This window comes from Dipodomys ordii, unplaced genomic scaffold, assembly GCF_000151885.1.
Source record: "Dipodomys ordii isolate 6190 unplaced genomic scaffold, Dord_2.0 Scaffold46, whole genome shotgun sequence".
NCBI classification, from domain to species: Eukaryota; Metazoa; Chordata; class Mammalia; order Rodentia; family Heteromyidae; genus Dipodomys; species Dipodomys ordii.
The window spans coordinates 13,801,760-13,823,786 of NW_012267262.1; the positions used below are offsets into that span (position 1 = coordinate 13,801,760).

The 22,027-nt window shown below is 45.9% G+C and overlaps 1 protein-coding gene across 1 annotated transcript in view; it reads left to right on the top strand.

The window, feature by feature from the left end:
• The window catches only part of Prr5l (proline rich 5 like), a 76,577-nt gene that overhangs the window by 12,768 nt on the left and 41,782 nt on the right, over positions 1-22,027 (top strand). The window contains exons 2-3 of the mRNA XM_013019526.1: positions 9,448-9,736; positions 11,229-11,309. Of these exons, the coding sequence (XP_012874980.1) occupies positions 9,573-9,736; positions 11,229-11,309 (245 nt within the window). The 5' untranslated portion in view covers positions 9,448-9,572. The remainder of the gene's footprint in view (positions 1-9,447; positions 9,737-11,228; positions 11,310-22,027) is intronic.

Genomic DNA, 22,027 nt, shown 5'->3' on the forward strand with positions numbered 1-22,027 from the left:
CAGGCCTCTGGCCCAGGCCCTGTCTGGCAACTGTAAGGAGACAGTGAAGCCACACAGTCTCTTCCTCCAAGGAGCCCTCGCTAGCTCCTAGGTGCATAGTGTTTCCAGGACATTGTGTGAAGTACATATTGAGACCAAGCCAACCAGTTTCCCCAATGACCCGTAACCATCTCTGCACTTCATGGATCTTGGACCTCAGCTATCTACCTCCTGGAAACATATCCTTTTGCACCCCAAACTTACTAATTCAAACCATCCCCAGGGGACAATGAAAGCAGCATTGTCCTTACTCCCTCCCTTCTTCCCTCCCTCCCTCTTGTCTTCCTTCCTTCCTTCCTTCCTTCCTTCCTTCCTTCCTTCCTTCCTTCTTTCTTTGTTGGACCAGGGGCTTGAACTTAGGGTCTAGGTGCTGTCCCTGAGCCGCTTGTGTTCAAGGCTAGCACTCTAACACTTGAGCCACCTTGCCACTTACAGCTTTTTCTGAGTAGTTTATTGGAGATGAGTCTCATGGACTTTTCTGCCCTGGTTGGCTTCAAACCATGATCCTTAGATCTTAGCCTCTTGAGTAGCTAGATGACAGGCATGAGCCACTGGCACTCTAGTGGATCTAAACTCTAGTTTCTTTAAAAATTAGACTAGACTCTAGTTTCTTTAATTCAGAAACAATAGCCTTAGAACTTGTGATGGTGCTGATGATGGTGGTCACAAATATGGGCTGAATTGTGTCTCCTCCCAAATCCATATTTTCAAACCTTAACCCCAGAATGTGATTGTACTTGGGGCCAGTGTCTTTAAAGAGGAAACTGGGTTAAAATGAAACTGTTAGGGCATCTGTAATCCTATATGACCCAATAAGGAAGAAGTCATGGGGCACAAGAAGACACAAGGGTGAGTGGAGGTAGAGGAAAGATCCAGCATAAAGGTGGCTATTTGTATATCAACCCCACAGGTACCTGGTTCATATGTAAGCCACCCAGGCTGTGAGATTTATGATACCAGTTCTGACTGACTGAGAGGAGTGGCAATAAAAATAAATACATAGGTAGCAGTTGTCAGCCACCTATTCTATGCTTTTTTGAAATATTTCCCACTCATGCCTCTTCAGATTGCCTGCCCTGGGTCTGCCAGGAAATGGCTGTGTTGTGTCTTTCCCACGCTTTGCTGTCTCTGGCCTTGCACCTACACAGTGGACCAAGGCAAGTCCCCCAGCCAGTCTTTCTGGTTTTCATTGCAACTCTCCAAGGAAACTCTCCTTATTTCCAGTTTTCAGATGTGGAAACTGAAGTTCATGGGGTGAATATATTCATGTCTTGGTGCTGCTCTAACAATTTTTTTTGTCAGTGTGTGTGTGTATGTGTGTGTGTGTGTGCGCGCGTGTATGTGTATGTGTATGTATACGTGTGTGTGTGTGTGTGTGTTGTGTGTGTGCGTGTATGTGTATGTATACGTGTGTGTGTGTGTGTGTGTGTGTGTGTGTGCTGGTACTAGGGCTTGAACTCAGGGACTAGGCACTTAGTTTTTGTTGTTGTTGTTGTTATTGTTTGTTTTTACTCAAGGCTAGCCCTCTACCACTTGAGCCACAGCTCTACTTTTAACTTTTTTTTTTACTTTTTTTTTATTGTGAAGATACTGTGGGGGTTACAATTACATGGGCAAGATAATGAGTACATTTCTTATCAAGCATTGTAGCCTCCTCCTTTGTTTCCCCTTCCCATCCCTTCTCATCCTCCCTACTTTTAACTTTTTGGTAGTTTGGTCCTAAGAGCCTTGTAGACTTACCTGCCTGGACTGGCTTTGAACCATGATCTTCAACCCCTCAAGGTTTCCTAAGTAGTTGGAATGACAGCCATGAGCCACCTGCACTGGGCTCCTACTTATTTATTTTCCAAAGTCTTGAATCAACATGTTTCAGGAATGTACTTCTGAAAGTTCCAGGAGGATAGTTGTTTCTTTCCCCTTTTGGTTCTGAAGGTTGCTGGCATTCCTTGGCTTGTGGTGCATCACTGCTTCTGATTCCACATTCCCTTCTGCACCCTCACAAGGATGCATACTGTTGTACTTAGGACCTACCTGTATAATCCAGGATGGATGGCTGCTTTGGAGACCTTTAACACATCCTTTGCCTTTTAGGCTTACCTTTATAACTTCTGGATTCAGAAGTACAGGCACCTCTTAGGGCATTTTTTATTGCTGCTCTGAGTGAATGGTGGAGGAGTCTTGATGCCAGGGCTCCTCTGACTCTAAAGCCTTGATGTCTCCTATGTCTACTTAGCCTCTGCTGCCACTGACACCCCACCCGGCATTGTCCTGCAGCACTAAGTTGGGGCTGCCATTGGAGTGGGTGTCAGGGAGTGAATACAGCTAAGGACCCCTGCAACTCCTCTTGTGAGAATGCAATCTACAAAGTCCATCCTGTGGTACCTGAGACTCCCAGAAATGCCTGTCCGATATGCAGGGATAAGGGAAGATGGCCATGATGTGGTACCAAGAGGAAAAAAAAAATTACCCATCCATTTCCTTTTTCTCTTTCTGGTTTTGGAGTAAGGAGTACTGGAGTTTGAACTCAGTGCCTTGCACTCACTAGGCAGGTACCTGTCACTTGAGTCAGGCCTCCAGTCCCTTCATGCCTTGGCTATCCTTCCTTCCTTCCTCCCTTCCTTTTCTTTCTTTCCTTCTTTCTTTCTTTCTTTCTTTCTTTCTTTCTTTCTTTCTTTCTTTCTTTCTTTCTTTCTTTCTTTCTTTCTTTCTTTCTTTTCTTTCTTTCTTTCTTTCTTTCTTTCTTTCTTTCTTTCTTTCTTTCTTTCTTTCTTTCTTTCTTTCTTTCTTTCTTTCTTTCTTTCTTTCTTTGTCAGTCCTGGGGCTTGAACTCTGGGCCTTCAGTTCAAGGTGAATGCTCTACCACTTGAGCCACAGGGCCACTTCTGGTTTTCTGGTGGTTAATTGGAGATAAGAGTCTCATGGACTTTCCTGCCCAGGCTGGCTTTGAACTGTGATCCTCAGATCTTGGCCTCTTAAATAGCTAGGATTACAGGGGTGAGCCACCAGTGCCCAGCTCCTTGGCTATTTTCAAAGTAGGGTCTTGCTCTGTTTCTGGCTGAACTGGCTGGGCTGGGCTGCCATCCCCTTACATGTGCTTTACCATGCCACTGGGGATGCAGGCACACTTCACTGTGCCCAGCCTTTGTGCTGAGCACAATAACAGGCAGGCAGGCACCACCTTGCTTATCAGCCACTAAGTGAGATGGAGTCTCATGAACTTTTATGCCTGGACTGGCCTAGAACTGTAATTCCTCTGATCTCTACCTCATACGTAGCTAGGATTATGGGCTTGAGCCATCATGCCTGGATAAAAATTACTCATTATTGTTAAAATATTATGTAGATGGCTATTTAGCTGGAAATAAAATTAAAATTCAGTTGCAGTAGCTACATTCCAAGAGTTCAGTGTCCATGTATGGTTATGACAATAGCACAGAACTGCAGAGATTTGAGACTTTGCTGTCATTTCAGCGTGAGACTTCTATACCGTCAGGCTTCTCTGCACTGTTAGCAAGGCAAGAAGGAAGACTTCTACTCCATTAAAGACTTAGTTGAACATTATAAATATGCTCTCCAAGAACTGTTGGAGTCATGATGATAGGCACAAAAATAAAGAATTGTCTCAGCAAGGCAAATTGTACTTCTGCAGAAGGAAACAGAAATCTGGCAAGCAGGCATACAGAGCAGGCAGGCTGCTCCTCTATTTATCCCTAAGGTAACAGCCCCCGCTGCTCTGCTCAGATTGGTTGAGCTCAAGTACACTATCTGCTCATGATTGGCTAGTTTGAATAGGGTAAGATATTTTGCTATAAGGTGACTTTGAAATAAAATTAACAGTACCTAAGTAATCTCAAAATGTACTCAAAGCCCTCTGCTATCTCTAGAAAAATCTGAGGTGTATCTTAATTCCTTCTTGAAAAGAAGCCAGTTTAAGACAATCTTACATTTCAAAATTCCTTCCTTATCCCAAAGCATTTCCTTCTTTCCTAAACAAGAGCCTCGCTACCAAACCAATGAAGGAACTTTTCTTTGCCTGGGAGCTGTGCCTAATTTTTTTTTTTTTGCTCCAGGCTAGTGCTCTATTCCTTTGAGCTATAGTACCACTTCTGTTTTTCTAGTAGTTAATTGGAGATAAGAGTCTCATTTTCCTTCCTGGGCTGCCTTTGAACTGCAGATCCTCAGATTTCATTCTCAAGTAGCTAGGATTACAGATGTGAGGTACCAGTGCCTGGCCAAAGCAGGAAATTTTTTTTTTTTTGGGTCCGGTCGTGGGGCCTGAACTCTGGGCCTGGGCACTGTCCCTCAGCTCTTCAGCTGAAGGCTAGCGCTCTACCACTTGAGCCACAGTGCCACTTCCGGCTTTTTTGTTTTTGCTTATGTGGTACTGAGGAATCGAACCCAGAGCCTCAGGCATGCAAGGCAAGCGCTTTAACCACTGAGCCACCTTCCCAGCCCCCCAAAGCAGGAACTTTTAAACGACACACTTTCATAGAAAAGACAGTTTTTCTCACAGTGAATATGTTATTTGTAAGCAAGTATGTATGCTATGATCCCCACACTTTAGATGAGCTGGCTGGGAAGGTGGCTTAGTGGTGGAGTGCTTGCCTACATGCATGAAACCCTGGGTTTGATTCCTCATTACCACATAAACAGAAAAAGCCAGAAGGGGTGCTGTGGCTCAAGTGTTGAGTGCTATCCTTGAGCAAAAGAAGCTCAGGGACAGTGCTGCCCTGAGTTCAAGCCCCAGAACTGTTAAAAAAAAAAAAAAGAAAGAAATGAATAGTTGAGCTATGCTAGTGTGTGTGTATGGGGGGGCGGGGGTACGCTCAAGTGTGTCAGTGGCAGGACTTGAACTCAGGGCCTTGTGCTCTGACTCAGCTTACTTGTTCATGGTTGGTACTCTACCACTTGAGCCATGCCTCCAGCTTGACTTTGCTTTTGCTAGTTCATTGGTTTTTCTGGCTAGATCAGCTTCAAACTATGATCTTTCAGGTCTTAGCCTTCCCTGGTGTCACTAAGATTACAGGCATGAAACACAGGTGCCTGGACTTATCTATACACTCTTCAGTATGATTCTCAATGAAAATATTTTGCTACATACAAGAAAAAAGACGGAAGAGCCTCAGCTGGCCTAATTATTCTCTGGCCTTTACTGAGCTCCCTGCCCCCACTTACTGCTTCAGCCTCAGTTTCTCCATTCGTAGTAGGTCCCTTGTTCTTCTTGCTGTGTAGGGTTGGGGTGAGATTCAGAAGCCATGGCTGTGCACAGAGGTCGGCAGGGTCGATCACTAAAACTGACTTACCCAAAGCCTGAACTGGCAGAGCCCCAGTGTGCTGGCCTGCTCCCAATTGACATTCCCCCCCAGCCCCCTCTGCTGAGGTCACCTAAAGCAGGGAAATTGTGCAGCTACAGAAGCAATATCTGCTGCGGTACAAAAACAGTAACAGTGTTGTCTTGTTCATTTGTGCAGCACCTAAATCGAGCTTGTTCTTTGTCAGCTACCATTCTAGAAGTGCTTTGCCAGTATTCACTTTTCCAAACTCCTCTGTGGCAGTTAGCCTCAGAGAGCTGAAGTCCCCTGCCCGAGGTCACATAGCTAGTGCGGAGTGGTCATCTATCTGAAGTAATCTGAGCTTCCCCTGGTTTTCCTCCCTCTCCCTCTCCCCACCCCACTCCTCCTGTCCCCATCCGATAGAGTTACTTATAGTCACTTATTTGTCTTAGGGATGATATGCAGTATTGTGGGTAGTATTCCTACCTGACTTAGTAGTTTGGGTTCTGGTTTTCTTTTTTTTTTTCTTTTTGCCAGTCCTGGGACTTGAACTCAGGGCCTGGGCACTGTCCCTGAGTTTCTTTTTTTCTCAAGGCTAGCACTCTACCACTTGAGTCACAGGGCCACTTGTGGCTTTTTCTATTTATGTGGCACTGAGGAATCGAGCCCAGGGCTTCATGCATGATAGGCAAGTACTCTACCACTGAGCCACATTCCCAGCCCAAAGGTTCTGGTTTTCTGATTAAGGCTGGTGGCATGGCAAGGTGGGAATAGTATGGGGAATTAGCCAACATTGGTCCAGATCATTATACTGTTAATTAGCCGTGTGACCTCGGCTAGATTCCTTACCTCCTCTGTCTTTGAGTGGCATTTTGTGAAGGTAGAGTACATTCTCCTGGCACTGAGTCAGGCTGGAAGCTGGAGCCTTATTGACTATCATCTTGTTTTTCTTCTGTCTGAAGCAGTGAGCTGGGGGCTCAGGGGTACATAAATACATGCCCATATTCGTGGAGTTTACAGAACAGCATCCACGAGGAGTGCCCAGCCTGCTGGTTCAGTTGTTGGGGAGCCTGAGTTCCGACAGGTCCTGGATTTCTCCTTACCTCAGAGGCCTTGGGTAAGGCCTTCCCTCCACCCGAGACCCTGTGTGTCTAGTCATTTTCTGGCTTGTAGCAGGTGACAGCTGGCTCTGCCTGCCTTTCCTCCTAGGCCACTTTCACCATGGCCCCCTGTAGCCTTCTCTGTGGTCCTGGGAGAAATCTCTTTGCTCTCTTCCCAAGTGGAAGTAGAGGAGAACCTGTACTCCCCACAGCCTATCAGGATGAGACTCAAGACCGGAGCAGAATTTGGAGGGAAGGGGGGGAGTCCAAGGCAGCTCTTTGCTTGTGCTTGTGGCACTAGGCTGGAGCTGTGGCGCTGTGGTCAGCATACACCCTTTAGGCTGGGCCATACCCAGCTGGCTTGGAACTGGAGGGCTTGGGGGGAGCCCTAGCTGCGAAGGGGAGGTACATGAGATCTGTCCCCCTCTCCCCCCACTTTCTTGAGAAGGCAGAAGGTCAATGCCTGGGACAAGGAACTTTGTTTCCCTGGGCCAGCACCACAGAGTGGGAGTTGCTCATCATCTCAAGTTTAAGATCCTTGTAAAGGGAGTTAATATCCTGTAATTACATGAACTTCACAGGGCCTTTTAAGGAAGGGTGGTGAAATGCATCCTGTCTTAACAGCGACCTTTCCTGGCAAGGAAATCCCTCTGCCCAGATAATGATAGCAATCTGAGAGGACCCATGGCTGCATTTTATCTCTGGGGCCTAGATCTTCCTGAATTTGATAGCACTTGGGAAGTTATTGAGACTTCTCTGAAGCTTAACAGGCTTATTTACAACTTACTCAGCACTTGCTGAGCATATTTAGGAATTATTCACTCATTCTGAGCATGGGTGGGGGCAGAGGGTGTGTATGAAGACATGGTAGATCAGCTCGCTCTCCTTAAAGAAATAATTGGACTGGGAGCACATACCTGTAGTGCTGTTACTCCAGAGGGCAGAAAGAGGAGTACCTCGGTCTGAGGTCAGTCAGGGCAAAAGTGTGAGATCCTTCTGAAAAACAAAATAAAAGCAGAAGGACTGGGGGTGGGTCAAGTGGTAGAGTATCTACTTAGCACACATGAGACCCTAAATTCAATCCCCAGTTCTGGGACAAACCGTTTCTCTTTTGGCCCTCAGTATCGCCAGTCTGTCATCACTCTGCCTGTTGGTGCAGACGGCCACCAGCACCTCAGCCCAGAGAAAGAGGTGCTTCTGAAGGGAGGTAACTAGTCTTGGGATCTGCCATCCTTGCTGGCCATGTCCTCTGACCTCATTTTTGCCCCTCTGCAGTCCTGTGAAATTAGTACTGGAAATACTTGAGGACTTTCAACACACCACTAAAATTGTGTGTCCAAAGTCACACAATTGAGGAATGGCCAAGTTAAGACATGAACCCATGCTCCCTCCAAAGCCACTGTCTTTTTAATTTAATTTAATTGTAAGGATGCTGTACAGTTACGTGAGTAAGGTAATGAGTACATTTTTTGTCGAGCATTGTTACCCCTTCTTTGTTGTTCTCCCACTCAAAGCCACTGTCTTTAACTAAGAAGTCATAAAATACCCTGTGGTCTGCCAGAAGGAACTGTACTTTTGAGTCAACTCTGCAAGGGTACTTGGATTTAGATAAACAAAGGGCCTGAGGAAGGGAAATCTGGGCGAGGGCTGCACTAGATGGGATCTGAGGCCTGGAGAAAGCCGTTGAGCTGGACAGGAAGCGGTGCCCGGGACAGGACCTGCAGACAGGCAGATGGTCCCAAGGGCCCCATCACTTCCTGCCTGTGTCTCTTGCCTGGAGTGTGTGGTGCGAAAGAAATTGGAATCATTTCCCATGGACTAGAGGTTCTGTGGAGGGCAGAGCCTAGGCCTTAGAACCATTGGATCTATCTGTCTGTCTATCTACTATCTATCTATGTATCATCTATCTATCTATTGAGCAGTTAATTCATAGGAAGCACTCATTCACTCCTGGAGGAGTGAATGAACTACTCCAAATGGAATGAGCCAATGGCAGGGACGTGAGACCTTGGTTCATCCCTGTAAGGGATGGGGCGGGGTGGGGGGAGGATTCCTTAAAGAAGAGTTGCTATTCAATGTACATACTACAAAATTAAGAAAAGTGTAGACAAGGTTGGGTTGCGGGGGCATGAGAATGTTGAAAAGGGTAACACCGATCAAGATGCTTTGTATACATAAACTGTTAAATGGCAACTAGGTACAACTACTTAAGGATAACACAAAACTAAAAACCAAAGGAGAAGAGGTGCTGATGCTTTGGGACATATTGACTAATCCACACATGAGGACAGAATGCACTGTGGAAAGTCTTTGGTACCAGGACTAGGACCTCCTGTGGTCTCCTTGAGGCAGTTCTTAGAAAGCTGTGTCTTAGGGCTGGGGATGTAGCTCAGTGGTAGTGTGCTTACCTACCATGCTTGAGGCTCTGGATTTGAGTCCAAGCACTACCAAAAAAAAATTGCCTAAGTCAAAACACCAGGACACAAGGGTGTATAGAACCTAGCAGTGCCCAAAGTGATGTGTGTGTATCAAGCATAGCTTAGAGGTCAACGTTTTTTGTAAGACTGGCTTCTACTTGGCCTATTGGTCACTGCTTTCTCAATCTGGGATATTCACAGTTAAAACCAAAAAGAAGCCAGGCTTCAGTGGCCCATGCCTGCAAGCCTAGCTACTCAAGAGATTGAGATCTGGGAATAGTGGTTCAAAGCCAGACCAGGCAGACACATCTTTGAGACTCTTATTTCCACGTAACCAGCAAAAAGCCAGAAGTCAAGGTGTGGCTCAAGTGGTAGAGTGACAACCTTGAGTGAAAAAGCTAAGGGACAGCTTCCAGGCCCTGAGTTCAAGCATTGGTACAAGCACAAAGATACAGAGAGAAAGAGAGAGAGAGAGAGAGGCTCATGAGAACTTGCAAAAGGGAGCCCAAGATGAAGCTGTTTTTAAGACAGTTTGGCTGGAGAGTTCCAGCAACTTTCTTTATCATGTGACCTCTTTAGTCCAGGAGTTCTCAATAATAGCTTCCTTCTCTTTTTCAGGTGTTGGTTGAGCGTGTGGTTTTAAGAAAGCCTCAGGACCAGGAAGGGGCCCTGGGAGGAGGCCTTTCTGGGAGCCCCTGGAACCTTCTGGTCCTAGAAGTGAAGCTAAACCACCACCTGGACTTATGACCCGTGGCCTGACTCCTACGCTGCCCATCGAGTTCCACAAGATGGGCTCCTTCCGCAGGCCCAGGCCGAGATTCATGAGCTCCCCAGTGCTCAGTGACCTGCCCCGATTTCAGGCCACTCGACAGGCCCTGCAGTTGAGCTCCAACTCAGCCTGGAACAGGTAAAGGAATGGATGGGGGGGGGGGGGGGGGCAGGAGGGCTTGTCACAGCCAGGCAGGGCCAGGGGACATCTGGAGACTGGTTGAGTGGTTGTGCCTATTGCTTCTTGGCTCTCTACTCTGGAAGTCTGTGATGATTGGGACAAATGAAAGTAATGTTTCCCCCTCTCCCCCCGCCCCCTTCCCCTCTTAACATCTGCCTGTCCATTCACTTTCTGTATTCAGAGGGAGACATTACCCCACTGGATCATCATAGTCAGCGAACCAGCCTGGGATACCTGGGTTGGAATGGCCAGTTAGAGTTTTTGCCTTGTAGCCCCTCTTTAGACACCGAGCATCCAAAAGTGAGGTCGTGTAACAGATCTCAATCAATCTGCTTCCCCTCTGGGAAGACTAGACATGGGTCTGTGAGGAATTCAGTCAAGTAATCTGAACCACAGATGCATGACCCCTGTGAGCCACATGGCTTTGGGAACTCTTGAGAGTATCTGATCTTGCACACCATACCCAGGGTTGACTGAGTCAGTGCTGTCTCACTGTAGGTAACTCGTTTCAAATCTATGCAGGTCCTCTTTGGATTAATTAAATGCATCACGCTTTTAAAGCATTACAGAATTCTGTATGTTCTCATGGAGTTTGTTGATAAATAAGCATAAAGGACCACTCTTTTCTCTCCCCATCGGCGGAAGAGAGGACCCAGATGTTTTAAGCAGATCCTTGTTCTTTATAAAAGAACACCATGGCCGGGTGTTGGTGGCTTATGCTTGTAATTCTAGCTACTCAAGAGTTCAAAGCCAGCCTGGGCAAGAAAGTCTATGAGTGTTATCTCCAAAATCAGAAAACCGGAAGTGGCGCTGTGGATTTAAGTGGTAGAACACTAGACTTGAGGAAAAGAGGTCAGGGACAGCACTCAAGCCTGGAGTTCAAGCCCCATGACTAACAACAAAAAAGAGCACCCTGGGGGTGCACAAGATTATAACCTGCTCTCTTGTTGATATTTGTGTTGGAGTCCCTAAGAATGATGAGTGAGGCCCAAACTGTGGTCCCTCGAAGGACTCTACCCATTTACCTCCCCAGGTAGGAATGGATAAGACAAGGATCCTCTCCCACAGGACATCCTATTAGAAAGGCAAGGAATGATTGTGTCTAGTACCCCAGGCCACAAACAGCTCTGGAAAGACAGACTATGGCCTCCCAGCTGAAAAACCCAGATAGGGGCAAGCCCTGCTTGCTGGGCGAATTTCCTTACACTCTCTCAGGACAGTGGTACTGGCCACAAAGTTTCCTGAAAGCTGATCAGCTGCCTGCCTTTGATCAGGGCTGCCAACTAGACGAGGCTAGATGAGGGCAGAAGTCCAAGTGGTTGGCAGGGGAGTTCTGTGTTGTGTTTATGCCATGAATTTTCTGGCCCTTCCATCTACCTTCACCCCAAGCTGTTTGTGGAAACAGCGTAAGGAAGGCTGATGGTCTAGCCAAGGCTTGTTTCCCTTGCAGTGTCCAGACAGCTGTGATCAACGTTTTCAAAGGGGGCGGCTTGCAAAGCAATGAGCTCTTCACGTTGAATGAAAACATCAGGTATGTGACCAGGCAGGCCAGCACGTGTCTCCTGTGGACTCCACCAGGAGCCTTACATTTTGAGGCTCTATTTTGTTTTCCTGCTTGTTTCTTCTGTTGGCCATTATGTTGCTCTGATATCTATTGAGGTTTTTATTTGTTCATTCACTTTTTCTGCCAGTCCTAAGGATTGAACTCAGGACCTGGGCACTGTCCTCGAGCATTTTTTGCTCAAGGCTAGTGCTGTACCATTTAAGCCATAACACCTACTTCTGGCTTTTTGGTGATTAATTAAAGATAAGAGTCTCATGGAGGGCTGGGAAGGTGGCTCAGTGGTAGAGCGCTTGCCTTGCATGCCTGAGGCCCTGGATTTGATTCCTCAGCACCACATAAGCAAAAAGAAAAAAGCCGGAAGTGGCGCTGTGGCTCAAGGGGTAGAGCGCTAGCCTTGAGCTGAAGAGCTGAGGGACAGCGCCCAGGCCCAGAGTTCAGGCCCCACGACCAGACCCCCCCCCCCAAAAAAAAGAGTCTCATGGACTTTCTAGCCTGGGCTGGCTTTGAACCATGATCCTTAGTTCTCAGTCTCCTGCCTAGCCAGGATGACAGGCCTAGTCACCAGCACTTGGTGCTGATTCCATTTTGAGACAGTTAGCTAGATTTCTGGCTCAGAGTTAGTTTATCTGTGTATCATTTATATGTTTTGAGGGGCATGGAAGAGTAGATGATTGCTGTCACTTATTTCTGCAAACGTTTATTGTGCTCTACTTGATGGTTAAATATCGTATTAGGGCATAGGACTTAGTGATCAGAACTAGACTGCTTGGGATTTATTGCTGTCCTTTTTAATAAGGGACTTGCCAACAGACAGTGCTTATCTCTCTGATGGCCAGGTACTGGGGAGATGGGGGGAAAAAGACAGAGGTGGACTCTACTCTCCTGGAATTTATATTTGGTCAAAGAGATAACAATTAGTCCACTAATCATTCATACAAAATATAAAAGTTCTGTGACCTAGCCCGTGTGATAGAAGTATTTTAATGTGACTTGATCTTGTCCAGGAGGCGGGAACAACAGAGGTGATGTGTGTGCTGTGATCCAAGGGCCCATGGAGATGTAGTACATGGATAAAGAGGGCTCCATGTGGTAGAAACTGGAGGTGGAAAAGTCCTGTGGTTACAGTGAACAAGGGACTGTAAAAAAAAAAAAAAAGGTTGTGTGCACAAAGCACTGGAAGTTGAGTAGTGGTTGGGTTTGTGCCTCAGAGAAATGAGAGCAGAGAGTCAGGCAGGGCTGTGCTAAGAATAAGAGGATGAACCAATGCTTTCATAGCTCTGCATACATGTCCAGTTTGGGTTTGCCAAGTGAGAAAGAACTTCAAGGCTGAAGACTTAGGCCTGGAGTGAGCAGAACAATAACTATTGTTCTGCCATTATTCAGGTCCTGTTGACCCTGAGTTAAGGCCTGTGTTATATAAGGTTGTATAAGGATCTCTGCTTTCATTTAAACCTTTAGCATTCATGAGTGAACAGAATTGTGCTAAATTTCTACCTGTCTTGAATTTCATGTCATAACTGCATAAATGTGGGAAAAGACAAAAGCTTACCCACCAAATGCCTTATTAGAGGGGAAGAAGATGAGATTCCAGGAATGTGTGTGATAGGGGCAAAGCTGGGTCACTTACCCCCAAGTTACTCCAAGAACAGAGGTCCCAGCTTTCCCAACAGGAGTATAAATAAATAAAACAGGGACTCAGGAATGCGTGAATTGTTCTCACTCGGCCAGAGGAATCCTCACATTGTACTTGAAAGCTCTTTGTGGGCAGCTCGGAAATGCACAGGCCAGGCGTGATGTCACCAGCTCCGTGGGCCCCAGGGCTGCCAAGTGAGCCAAAGGGGCATCTCGGGGTGAAGCGCAGCCCTGGTGCCTGGAAAGAAGCTCCTGACCTTTGTGGAAAGGAGAATTACGCTGTCAGGACATGGCTCCAGTGACAGTTCATCTTATTTCCCAAGAAGAACCGGAAATTGTGATTTTTTTTTTTAGAAATGTGAAATTTCCTGACTTTTAGATGTTGATAAATAATCCAGATTTTCCCCTAAACATTGGTGCAGGCCAACTACAACACGTCTGCAGACACAGACGGGCCATGGTGTCATGAAGACATCAAGGCTGGGAAGTGATGTGTCCTAGGCTTAACCTCCGAGCTTGGGCACTATCCCTGAGCTTTTTTGCTCAAATCTAGTGCTCTACCACTTGAACCAGAGCTCCACTGCCAGCTTTTTTGATGCTTAATTGGATGTAAGTCTCACAGGCTTGCCCTGCTGGCTCTGAACCGTTATCTTCAGATTTCAGCCTCCCGAGTAGCTAGGATTACAGGCGTGAGCCACCAATGCTTGGCTTATTTTTTTCTTTGAGTGTGAAGTGATTACACCACAGTGTTTTTATGATGGCATTCCAGATGTGCATGTATTGTATTTTTCTCAGAATAACTTTCTCTATCACTTTCTCTTTCCTTGCCCTTAAACCCCTCACCCTTCAAATCAGCAGCATTCATTGAGATGATCTATGTGGTCTTTATACAGAGTTTCACTGTATTTCCAAACTATTCACTCTCCGTCTTCCTTTTTTCCTCTTCCTTTCCCCTCATCCCCCTACATAGTTCTATAGTTAGAATTATGTTGCATGAATATGCAGATATATATGTGTATATACACACATTTACATATAGGTATGTCTATATATGTACATATCCATGAACATGTATATCATTTAGGTCTTGCATTTACTTATGAGTAAAAACATGATATTTGACATTTTGAGTCCCCTGACCTTTTGCTTATATCTTTGAACCCTGGAGAGGAACTCTAAGTTGTCCCTTATTAAGAATATAACAGATCTTGAGGGTCCTGACTTTTTGAACTCGTCTAAACCTAATTCCTTCCCTGAAGTTTCTCCTGCAAGTACTCTCACCTTGAGAGGTGGGGCTTAGGCAGGCACTGGAATTTGGAGATAGATGGGCACAATTCAGTTCATGGTAACACCCTCACGCCCTGTACCATCTTGCGTCAGTGAGAGATTCTACATTGGTAGTACAGTTAAGCCAATGGCTCCTGATCCGTCTTTCTGCTATTATTCCTTTTATGGAGCCTATCTCTTGAATTTGCATAAATTAATTGTATGACTAGGTTTCACTGTGATACGCATGGAATGTGGTTTTGATTGATTTCACCTGGCCTCTATTTCTCTTCCTTAATTGTCTTCCTTGTGAATCGTTTGTAGTGAGTCTCATTAAGCTATTTCCATACATATGTAATGCACTTTGGTCCTGTCCATCCCCATTACCTTTCGTTCTGGTGTTGGGGCACTATCAGATGCTAGTCTCAGGAGAATGACAGATGGCTGGGGTTGGAAAACGGCTCAAATGTGAACCAAACCCAGACTAACTCATGACTCTCAGAAACCAGAGCTTGTTCCGCCTTTGTTTCTGTATCTTCTGCCCTTTGGCTTTGAAGAGAGTGGCTGGCGTGGAGCCAGGCTTTCCCCTCACGGAAGCTTGGAGTACCGCTAGGAACAGGAAGTGGGTTCCAGGCATATACATGACTTGGGCATCTCAAGGGGCATTAAACACGCTGACCCAAGTCTGCATCCACATCTGCAAGAGCCTTTCTGGAAATAAATCCAGCTGTTCCTGTTGAAGACCTAATACACTGACAGGGACATGCCATGCTCTGGCTGGGTTCTAAAGTCCAGACATTCAGAACACTTAGGTTTTGAATTTCCTTTTGGATGGCCAGTTTGCAGAAGAGATTCATAAACTTAACAGGGCTGAAGTACGACGGTGGATAAAACAGAGGACATGGGATGGGTTGTGAGAAAGAAGACATGGAAGGATAGAAGGCCAAGTTGTTCCCAAGCTCATTGTTCAGTCAGTTGTGACAGTGCCCAGTGTGTGCTGGGTTCAGTAGAATGTTCTGACTTAAATGAGCAGCTTCTGAATTCAGAGGCCTGGGGAGCAAGACTGAACTCATGGAGTTCCTTCCTTCCTTCCTTCCTTCCTTCCTTCCTTCCTTCCTTCCTTTCTTCCTTCCTTGCTTCTTTCCTTCCCTCCTTCCTTCCTTCCCTCCTTCTTTCCTTCCCTCCTTCCTTCTTTCTCTCCTTTCCATTTTCCTTTCTTCCTCTGACAGTACTGGGTCTTGAACTCAAGGCCAGAGCATTCTCCCTTAGCTTTTTTGCTTAAGGCTGGTACTCTACCATTTGAACCACATCTCTACTTCCAACTTTTTTGTGTGGTTAATTGCAGATAAGAGTCTCACAGACTTTTCTGCCCAAGCTGGCTTCAAGCTTCAGTCTTCAGATTTCAGTCTCCTGAGTAGTTAGGATTACAGGCCTGAGCTAGTGGCTACTGATTCAATATACTCAATATAATTCTTTTCCTTTGCTTTGCTTTTCCTTCCTTCCTTCCTTTCTTTCTTTCCTTCTTTCTTTCTTTCTTTCTTTCTCTCTATCCTTCCTTCCTTCCTTCTTCTTCCTTCTTCTTCCTTCTTTCTTCCTTTCTTTCTTTCTTTCTTTCTTTCTTTCTTTCTTTCTTTCTTTCTTTCTTTCTTTCTTTCTTTCTTTCTTTCTTTCTTTCTTTCTTTCTTTCTTTCTTTCTTTCTTTCTCTCTATCCTTCCTTCCTTCCTTCTTCTTCCTTCTCTTTCTTTCTTTCTTTCTTTCTTTCTTTCTTTCTTTCTTTCTTTCTTTCTTTCTTTCTTTCTTTCTTTCTTTCTTTCTTTCTTTCTTTCTCCTTTGGTCCAGTTCTGGGGCTTGAATTCATGGGCACTGTCCCTAAGCTTCTTTTGCTCAAGGTTAGCACTCCACCACTTGAGCCACAGTACTACTTCTGACTTTTTTCTGTTTATGTGGTACTGAGGAATCAAACCCAGGGCTTCATGCATGCTTGGCAAGCACTCAGCCATCAATATAATTCTTGTCGTGAATATCTAAGAACAGTATGTGGTTATGTGATACACATACAGGTCAGCAATGGGTGAGTGTCCTATACCCAGTCCTGCAGATCTATTGCTCCAGAGTTTGGGTGAGGTGAGTTCCCTGTCAACTGGCAGCTCCTGAAAGACACTTGGAACTGAGACAAGAACAAGAGGAAATGACTTTCTCGGTTCTGCAATCTCTTCAGGCCAAATGCTAATAATTTTTTTTGGGAGGGGGGATGGTTGGGTTACCTAAGTCCTATGTCAAAACTTGAATCATCTTCCCTGGGTTACTTCCCCCTGGGGCCTCTTTCAAACTGTGGAGTATTTGGGAGAGGTAAATATATGTAAATGTTAGCTCTTGTAAAGGAGGGTCAAGAATGAAGAGGGTTTTATGTAATTGGGTCACCTAATGCAGCCATTGTAAATCTGGCCCTCCTTTAAAAAAATCATGTTATTCATAATGAACTCTATATTTTAGCCACCTTTGATGTAGCTGTGATGTAGAGCTTTGGATAGTTGGTGGTCAAACTGGATTTAGAGACAACTACTCCCCTACTTTTGGGATAAATCCATCAGAATAAATAATTCCATCAGAAACAGAGTCACCAATTTCTCCCCCACGTAAAAGTCAAAGCACAAAGCTAGATGATGGTGGCTCATACCTATAACTCTAGCTACTCAGGAAGCTGAAATCTGAGGATCTTGATTCATAGCCTGCCTGGGCAGGAAACTTTGTGAGACCCTTATTTGCAATTAAGCACACACACAAAAAGCTGAAGTAGAATGTTAACCTTGAGCAAAAATCTCAGGGTCAGCTCCAGGCCCAGGACAGTTCCCCAGGACACAAACAAACAAAAAGTCAAATCTCATATTCTATTGATAAGAAAACTATAAATCACAATGTTTTCTGAAGAAACTACCGAAGGAAGCAGAGCTTGCACAACGTTCTATCCCTAAAGGCAAGAAAATGACCTTCTGGAATAGACACATTCTGGCTAACTCACAACCGACAGTTGTGGCTTTCTTGAATTTCCATCTGCCTTGGCTTGGTCTGACCCTGAATTCACATCCTCCCCTTTGAATTCTCTGTGGGACAGTGGTTTTAACACCCCTGTCCAGGCTCAGCCTGATTGCCTATATGTAGGGAGTAAGGCCAAGCTCAGCATGAAGACCCGGGTCTCACAAATCCTTCCAGAATCAGGAGTGTCTGACACCAAGCAGCAGCCAACCCTTCTACTGACTTAGGTAGTCTGGAAGAGCCAGAAAAGTATGAATTTAGTCACCACCTGTGCAGTGGGTTGTTCAGGAGACTTTGCATTTTGAGTAATTGGGATGTAGACAGAGCAGAGCAGTCAGTGGCGCTATTGTTCATGTATTGAATGTGTGTGTGGTGTGCTCTACTGGTCCTGGGCATATAGTGAAACACTCATTAAGGTGGTTGGCTCTTGGGGAGCTTTTTTTTTTCTGGTCTCAGGGCTCAAACAATAAGGTCTCAAGCTCTTGCTTGACTTTTCCACTCAAGGCTAGTGCTCTACCACTTGAGCCACAGCTCCATTTCTGGCTTTTTTTTTTTTTTGGTGGTTAATTGGAGATAAAAGTCTCACAGCTTTTTCTACCCAGGCTGGCTTTGAACTATGATAGTCAGATCTCAGCCTCCTGAGTAGCTGGAATTATAAGCGTGAGCCATGGGCACACAGCTTAACTGTCTATGTTTTAAAATGGCTGGTGGGAAACACTCTAATTCTGGGCTCTGTGGAGAGGAGGGGCACGTAATTAGATTTAGGGGGGAAATGATACTTAAGTTGAAATATGGAGATCACAGGTAGCTGTAAAGCAGAAAGGGCAGCTGTCTGCATAACTGTCTTACCACCACACATCCTGTGCCTGTGACCCCCTAGAAGAGCCTTTTCTCTGCAGATATAAGGGCTGGGTACTGAGGTTTCTGGAAGCCAGAGATGAGTTATCTGCAGTTGTTCCCGAGGCAGGAAATGTACATTTTCCCTTCTTCCAACCATCCTGTTTCTGTTCTGGGGGAGGAAGGAGGTGATGTGAAGGAAAGCTTCGAGCTATTCAAGGAAAAGGGGAACTTCTGAGAGCCATACTTGATCTCTGAGTGGCCTTGGAGGGAAATCTGTCTTTCCTTCCGTCTGTCTGTTGACTGTGGCGGGATCCCAATTGGGGAAGATGAGAAGAGGAGGCTGGGTCCCGTGCATAGGCTGGTCTATGGCCAGAGTTCACCAGCTGATTAAAGCAGATGCTTGCTGATTGTGGTGTGTGCCAGGGCCCTTGCAAGGGCTGAGTGTGTGTCCACTCTTGTGCAATTCCCAGGTCACCTCCTGTCTTACAGATAAGGAAGACTGGGCCTATGGGAGTGAAATAACTCCTCATATGCATCACTCTAGGGAGTGTCTGAGCATGGACTTGGCATTTTCTAGATGCAAGCTTGACGTCCCTGTGTGTGAGCTCAACAGTAGATCATGAAGTAAATGGAAACATTCTTTTCCCCAAGTTAGGGAAGGACTAAAGTGACATCTGTGGTCTTGGCTGGCTCTGACTGATCTTGTCTTCGTGGTACTTTGTGCCTGTGGTTGAGAAACAGACTTGCCTTGGGACACAGGAAGATATTTAGAGGGCAGTGGTGGCTGGAAATCTATGCAGCTGGCCCATGTCGTGTTGGGCTTAAATACTGCTCAGAAACCTGGCCATTTCCACTAGAATTCTAGATTTCTAGTCTCTCTGAAAACCAGATGTGGCAGTAGTCTGGCATAGGTATTGGGAACTGAAGCCTGGCTGTTGGGTTTACGAGGATTTTCCTCAGCCCTCTCCCTTCCTGGCTTGGTGTGTGGAGACTGGGGTGCTGCTGGCTAATGGCGTTGTTCTAAGCATCTCTCATTTGCAAAGGAGGGAGAATACCTGCCCAGAGGGTGATTACGTCAAGTCCCTCTGCCCTTGTTGGTACTGCCTCCTGTCCCTGTTCCTCTTTCTCAGCTGGAACCCAGCTTTGGGGTGCCTGGCTATCTTCCCTGTGCCCAGGAGTGACAATCAGAAGTGAGATCTCTGGTCTGTGTGTACCAGGAAGCCCGGACAGCTGGAGGAACACCAAAGTCTGGGAGGGAAAGGGGATGAGACAGCACAGACCAGTGAATGCTGCTCCTTTTCTTCCTATTATCACTTGGCTTCTGACTGAACTCCATGTCACTTCCCTGTGTGTCTGGGTCTCCTTCCCTTCCTATTGCTCTGTACTCCCTGCTTCTTTCTCCTTCTAGTTCCCGTGGCTCCATCTGGGGTAGATGGGGTATTAGCAGCAGCGTTCTGTTTCCAAATGAAGCTGGGCATTGAAATGGTGTCTGGAATGTGAAACAACTCCTGTGGGAATTGCCCTCCCCCCCACCTCTAATCCCAGCAGCCCTTTCTTCCAGCTCTCTCCACCTTTCACCTTCCAGGCCTTTGACTTGGGGGTGGTCTGGCCCTGACATCTAGGCCCTTCAGGCATCTCCCCTGGATCTTTAATCCAAGGCTTAGGCAGTGCTAGGCTGGGGTCCTGGTAAGGAGGAGGAACTGAAGGATGGAGTCCGCAGAGGTGGTGTTTCAAGTCCAGCAGACTTAGGTAGAACCTTAGTGGCCTAGCCTGCCCTAAGCCAGATGTTGTTCTGGGAACTTTGTGATGATTACCCTTTCAGCCATCCTTCGAAGCAGGTGTCTTTAGTCTCCTCACATCTGTGCGGACTGTTGCTAACAATAGCTAGGAAGTGGCTGTTGGGACCCACGCCCCAGCAGCGACCTCAAGGCCACCTGCACTCAACCAGATCCTGTCCATTCCTGGGGTCAGTGTCTTGGTAAGTACTAAAAAAATGAGGTGAGCCGGGCGCTGCTGATGGCTCCCACCTGTAATCCTAGCTACTCAGGAAGCTGAGAACTGAGGATTGAAGCCAGCCTGGGCAGAAAGTTCCGTGAGCCTTTTTATCTCCAATAAACTATCCAAAAAAGCCAGAAGTGGAGGTGTAGCTCAAGTAGTCGCTTTGGGCAAAAGAAACACAAAGATATAGTATCCAGGCCCTGAGTTCAAGCCCCAAGACTGCAACATACCTATTTAAAGAAAAAAAAAAAGCAGAGCTGAGACTGCTCCCTTGTCCTAATGGTTTAGGCTAAAATGCAGAAGCAACACGCTGACAGTGGTGCCTGGCACCTAGCCAGGGCTTAGTATACTTGAACTGGAAAAAAGCCAGGCTCTGTCTGGGGAATAGATTTTTTTTTAATTCTTTATTGTTCGGTTTTGTTTTCTTTTGTCTTATGTTATTTTATATTTTAGTTTGCTTATCCAGCAAGTAATTTGCCTTTCTGTTGACAGAGAAGAAACCCTAGAAACAACTGGGCCTTTTGGGCCCCTAAGCCTTAAAGGAACTTGGGCAGCAGGTACTGGGAATCAGGACTTTCACCTTCTTTTTTTTGTACACACACACACACACACACACACACACACGTCAGGGCAGCAGAGATACTCAGGCTGAAATCAGAGCAGAACAATCCCCTCTCCTCCACTCCCACATGCAAACACACTGCAACCTGGCTCACTAATTTAATTTGTAAAGAACAAAGAGCAAGAAAAAAAAAAGCAGGAGGAAGAAAGCCAAAGGCTGTGGTTTGTTCTCGATGTACACACAAATGCTTGCGTGAGGATTGAAACTCAGGACCTTGCACTTGCTTAGGTCAATACTCTAACACATGATCTAAGCTCCTAGTCCCACATAGGATAGGGTCTGATGCTAACTTTGTCCATACTAACTTCAAACCACAATCCTACACTGGCCTTCACAATAGCCTGGATTGCAAGTGTGCACCACCACACACAGCTTGTTTTAGAGAGAAAGTCTCTAATGTTTTTGCCACCTTGTCTCTGCCCCTTGAATCGCTCGCATTGTAGGCATGTGATAGCATACCTGACTTGATGTTTCTTCTCTTTTCTTTTTAAATTTTTTATCTTGATTTTTGATAAGCTGCACTTAGGCACTTCATGAGAAAGCATCTCAAGCAGGAGAAAATCATGGAGCTGTTGATTTATTTCTTCTTACAGCTAGCACCATGGCAGATACAAAATAGTTTGATAGTAACTTGTTATGATTCAAAGGATTATTGAGATCTTGTTCTCTATTAATTGCGCTCTTTCTCTCTCTCTCTGTTGCTTTTTTTTAGATAAGGGGGAACTGTCTCCTTTTTCTTCATTTCTTTTTTCAGATTTAAAATTAGTGTATACTAATTGTTCAAAGGTGTTTCATTGTGATATTTCTATACATGCATATACTTTTTTATTGTTGGTGTCAGTTCAAAGGCTTGAACTCAGAGCCTTGTGCATGCTACGCAGGCACTCTACTGCTGAACCACACCTCCAGCACATGCACTGTACTTTGATAATACTCATCCCATCAGTTAGGAAGTGTGTCTCTTAGGTGGGGAAACCTTCTGAGATGGCATTATTAAGAGAGAGAAGTAGAAAGCCTCCTTTTGTCTCAGGAGCTGAGACAAGGGTAGAGGTTTTTCAGAAGTATCCTTCCCCTGGAGGCCAAGTGCAAGCAGAGGAGACACAGCACGTAGAAGTGAATTTTGCCTCTGGCTCAGCTGCGGTCTGCCCACAGGCCAGCCTGGCCAGTGCTGCTCTGGCCCCTTGCCTTTGTTCTTCTTTCCTCAGCTCCTCTAGCTCTGTATGACCTAGGAGCACAAGTTCTCAGGTCAGTACCCGAGGTAGGTCCTGAGGGGCAGGTTCCTGTGACTTTCAG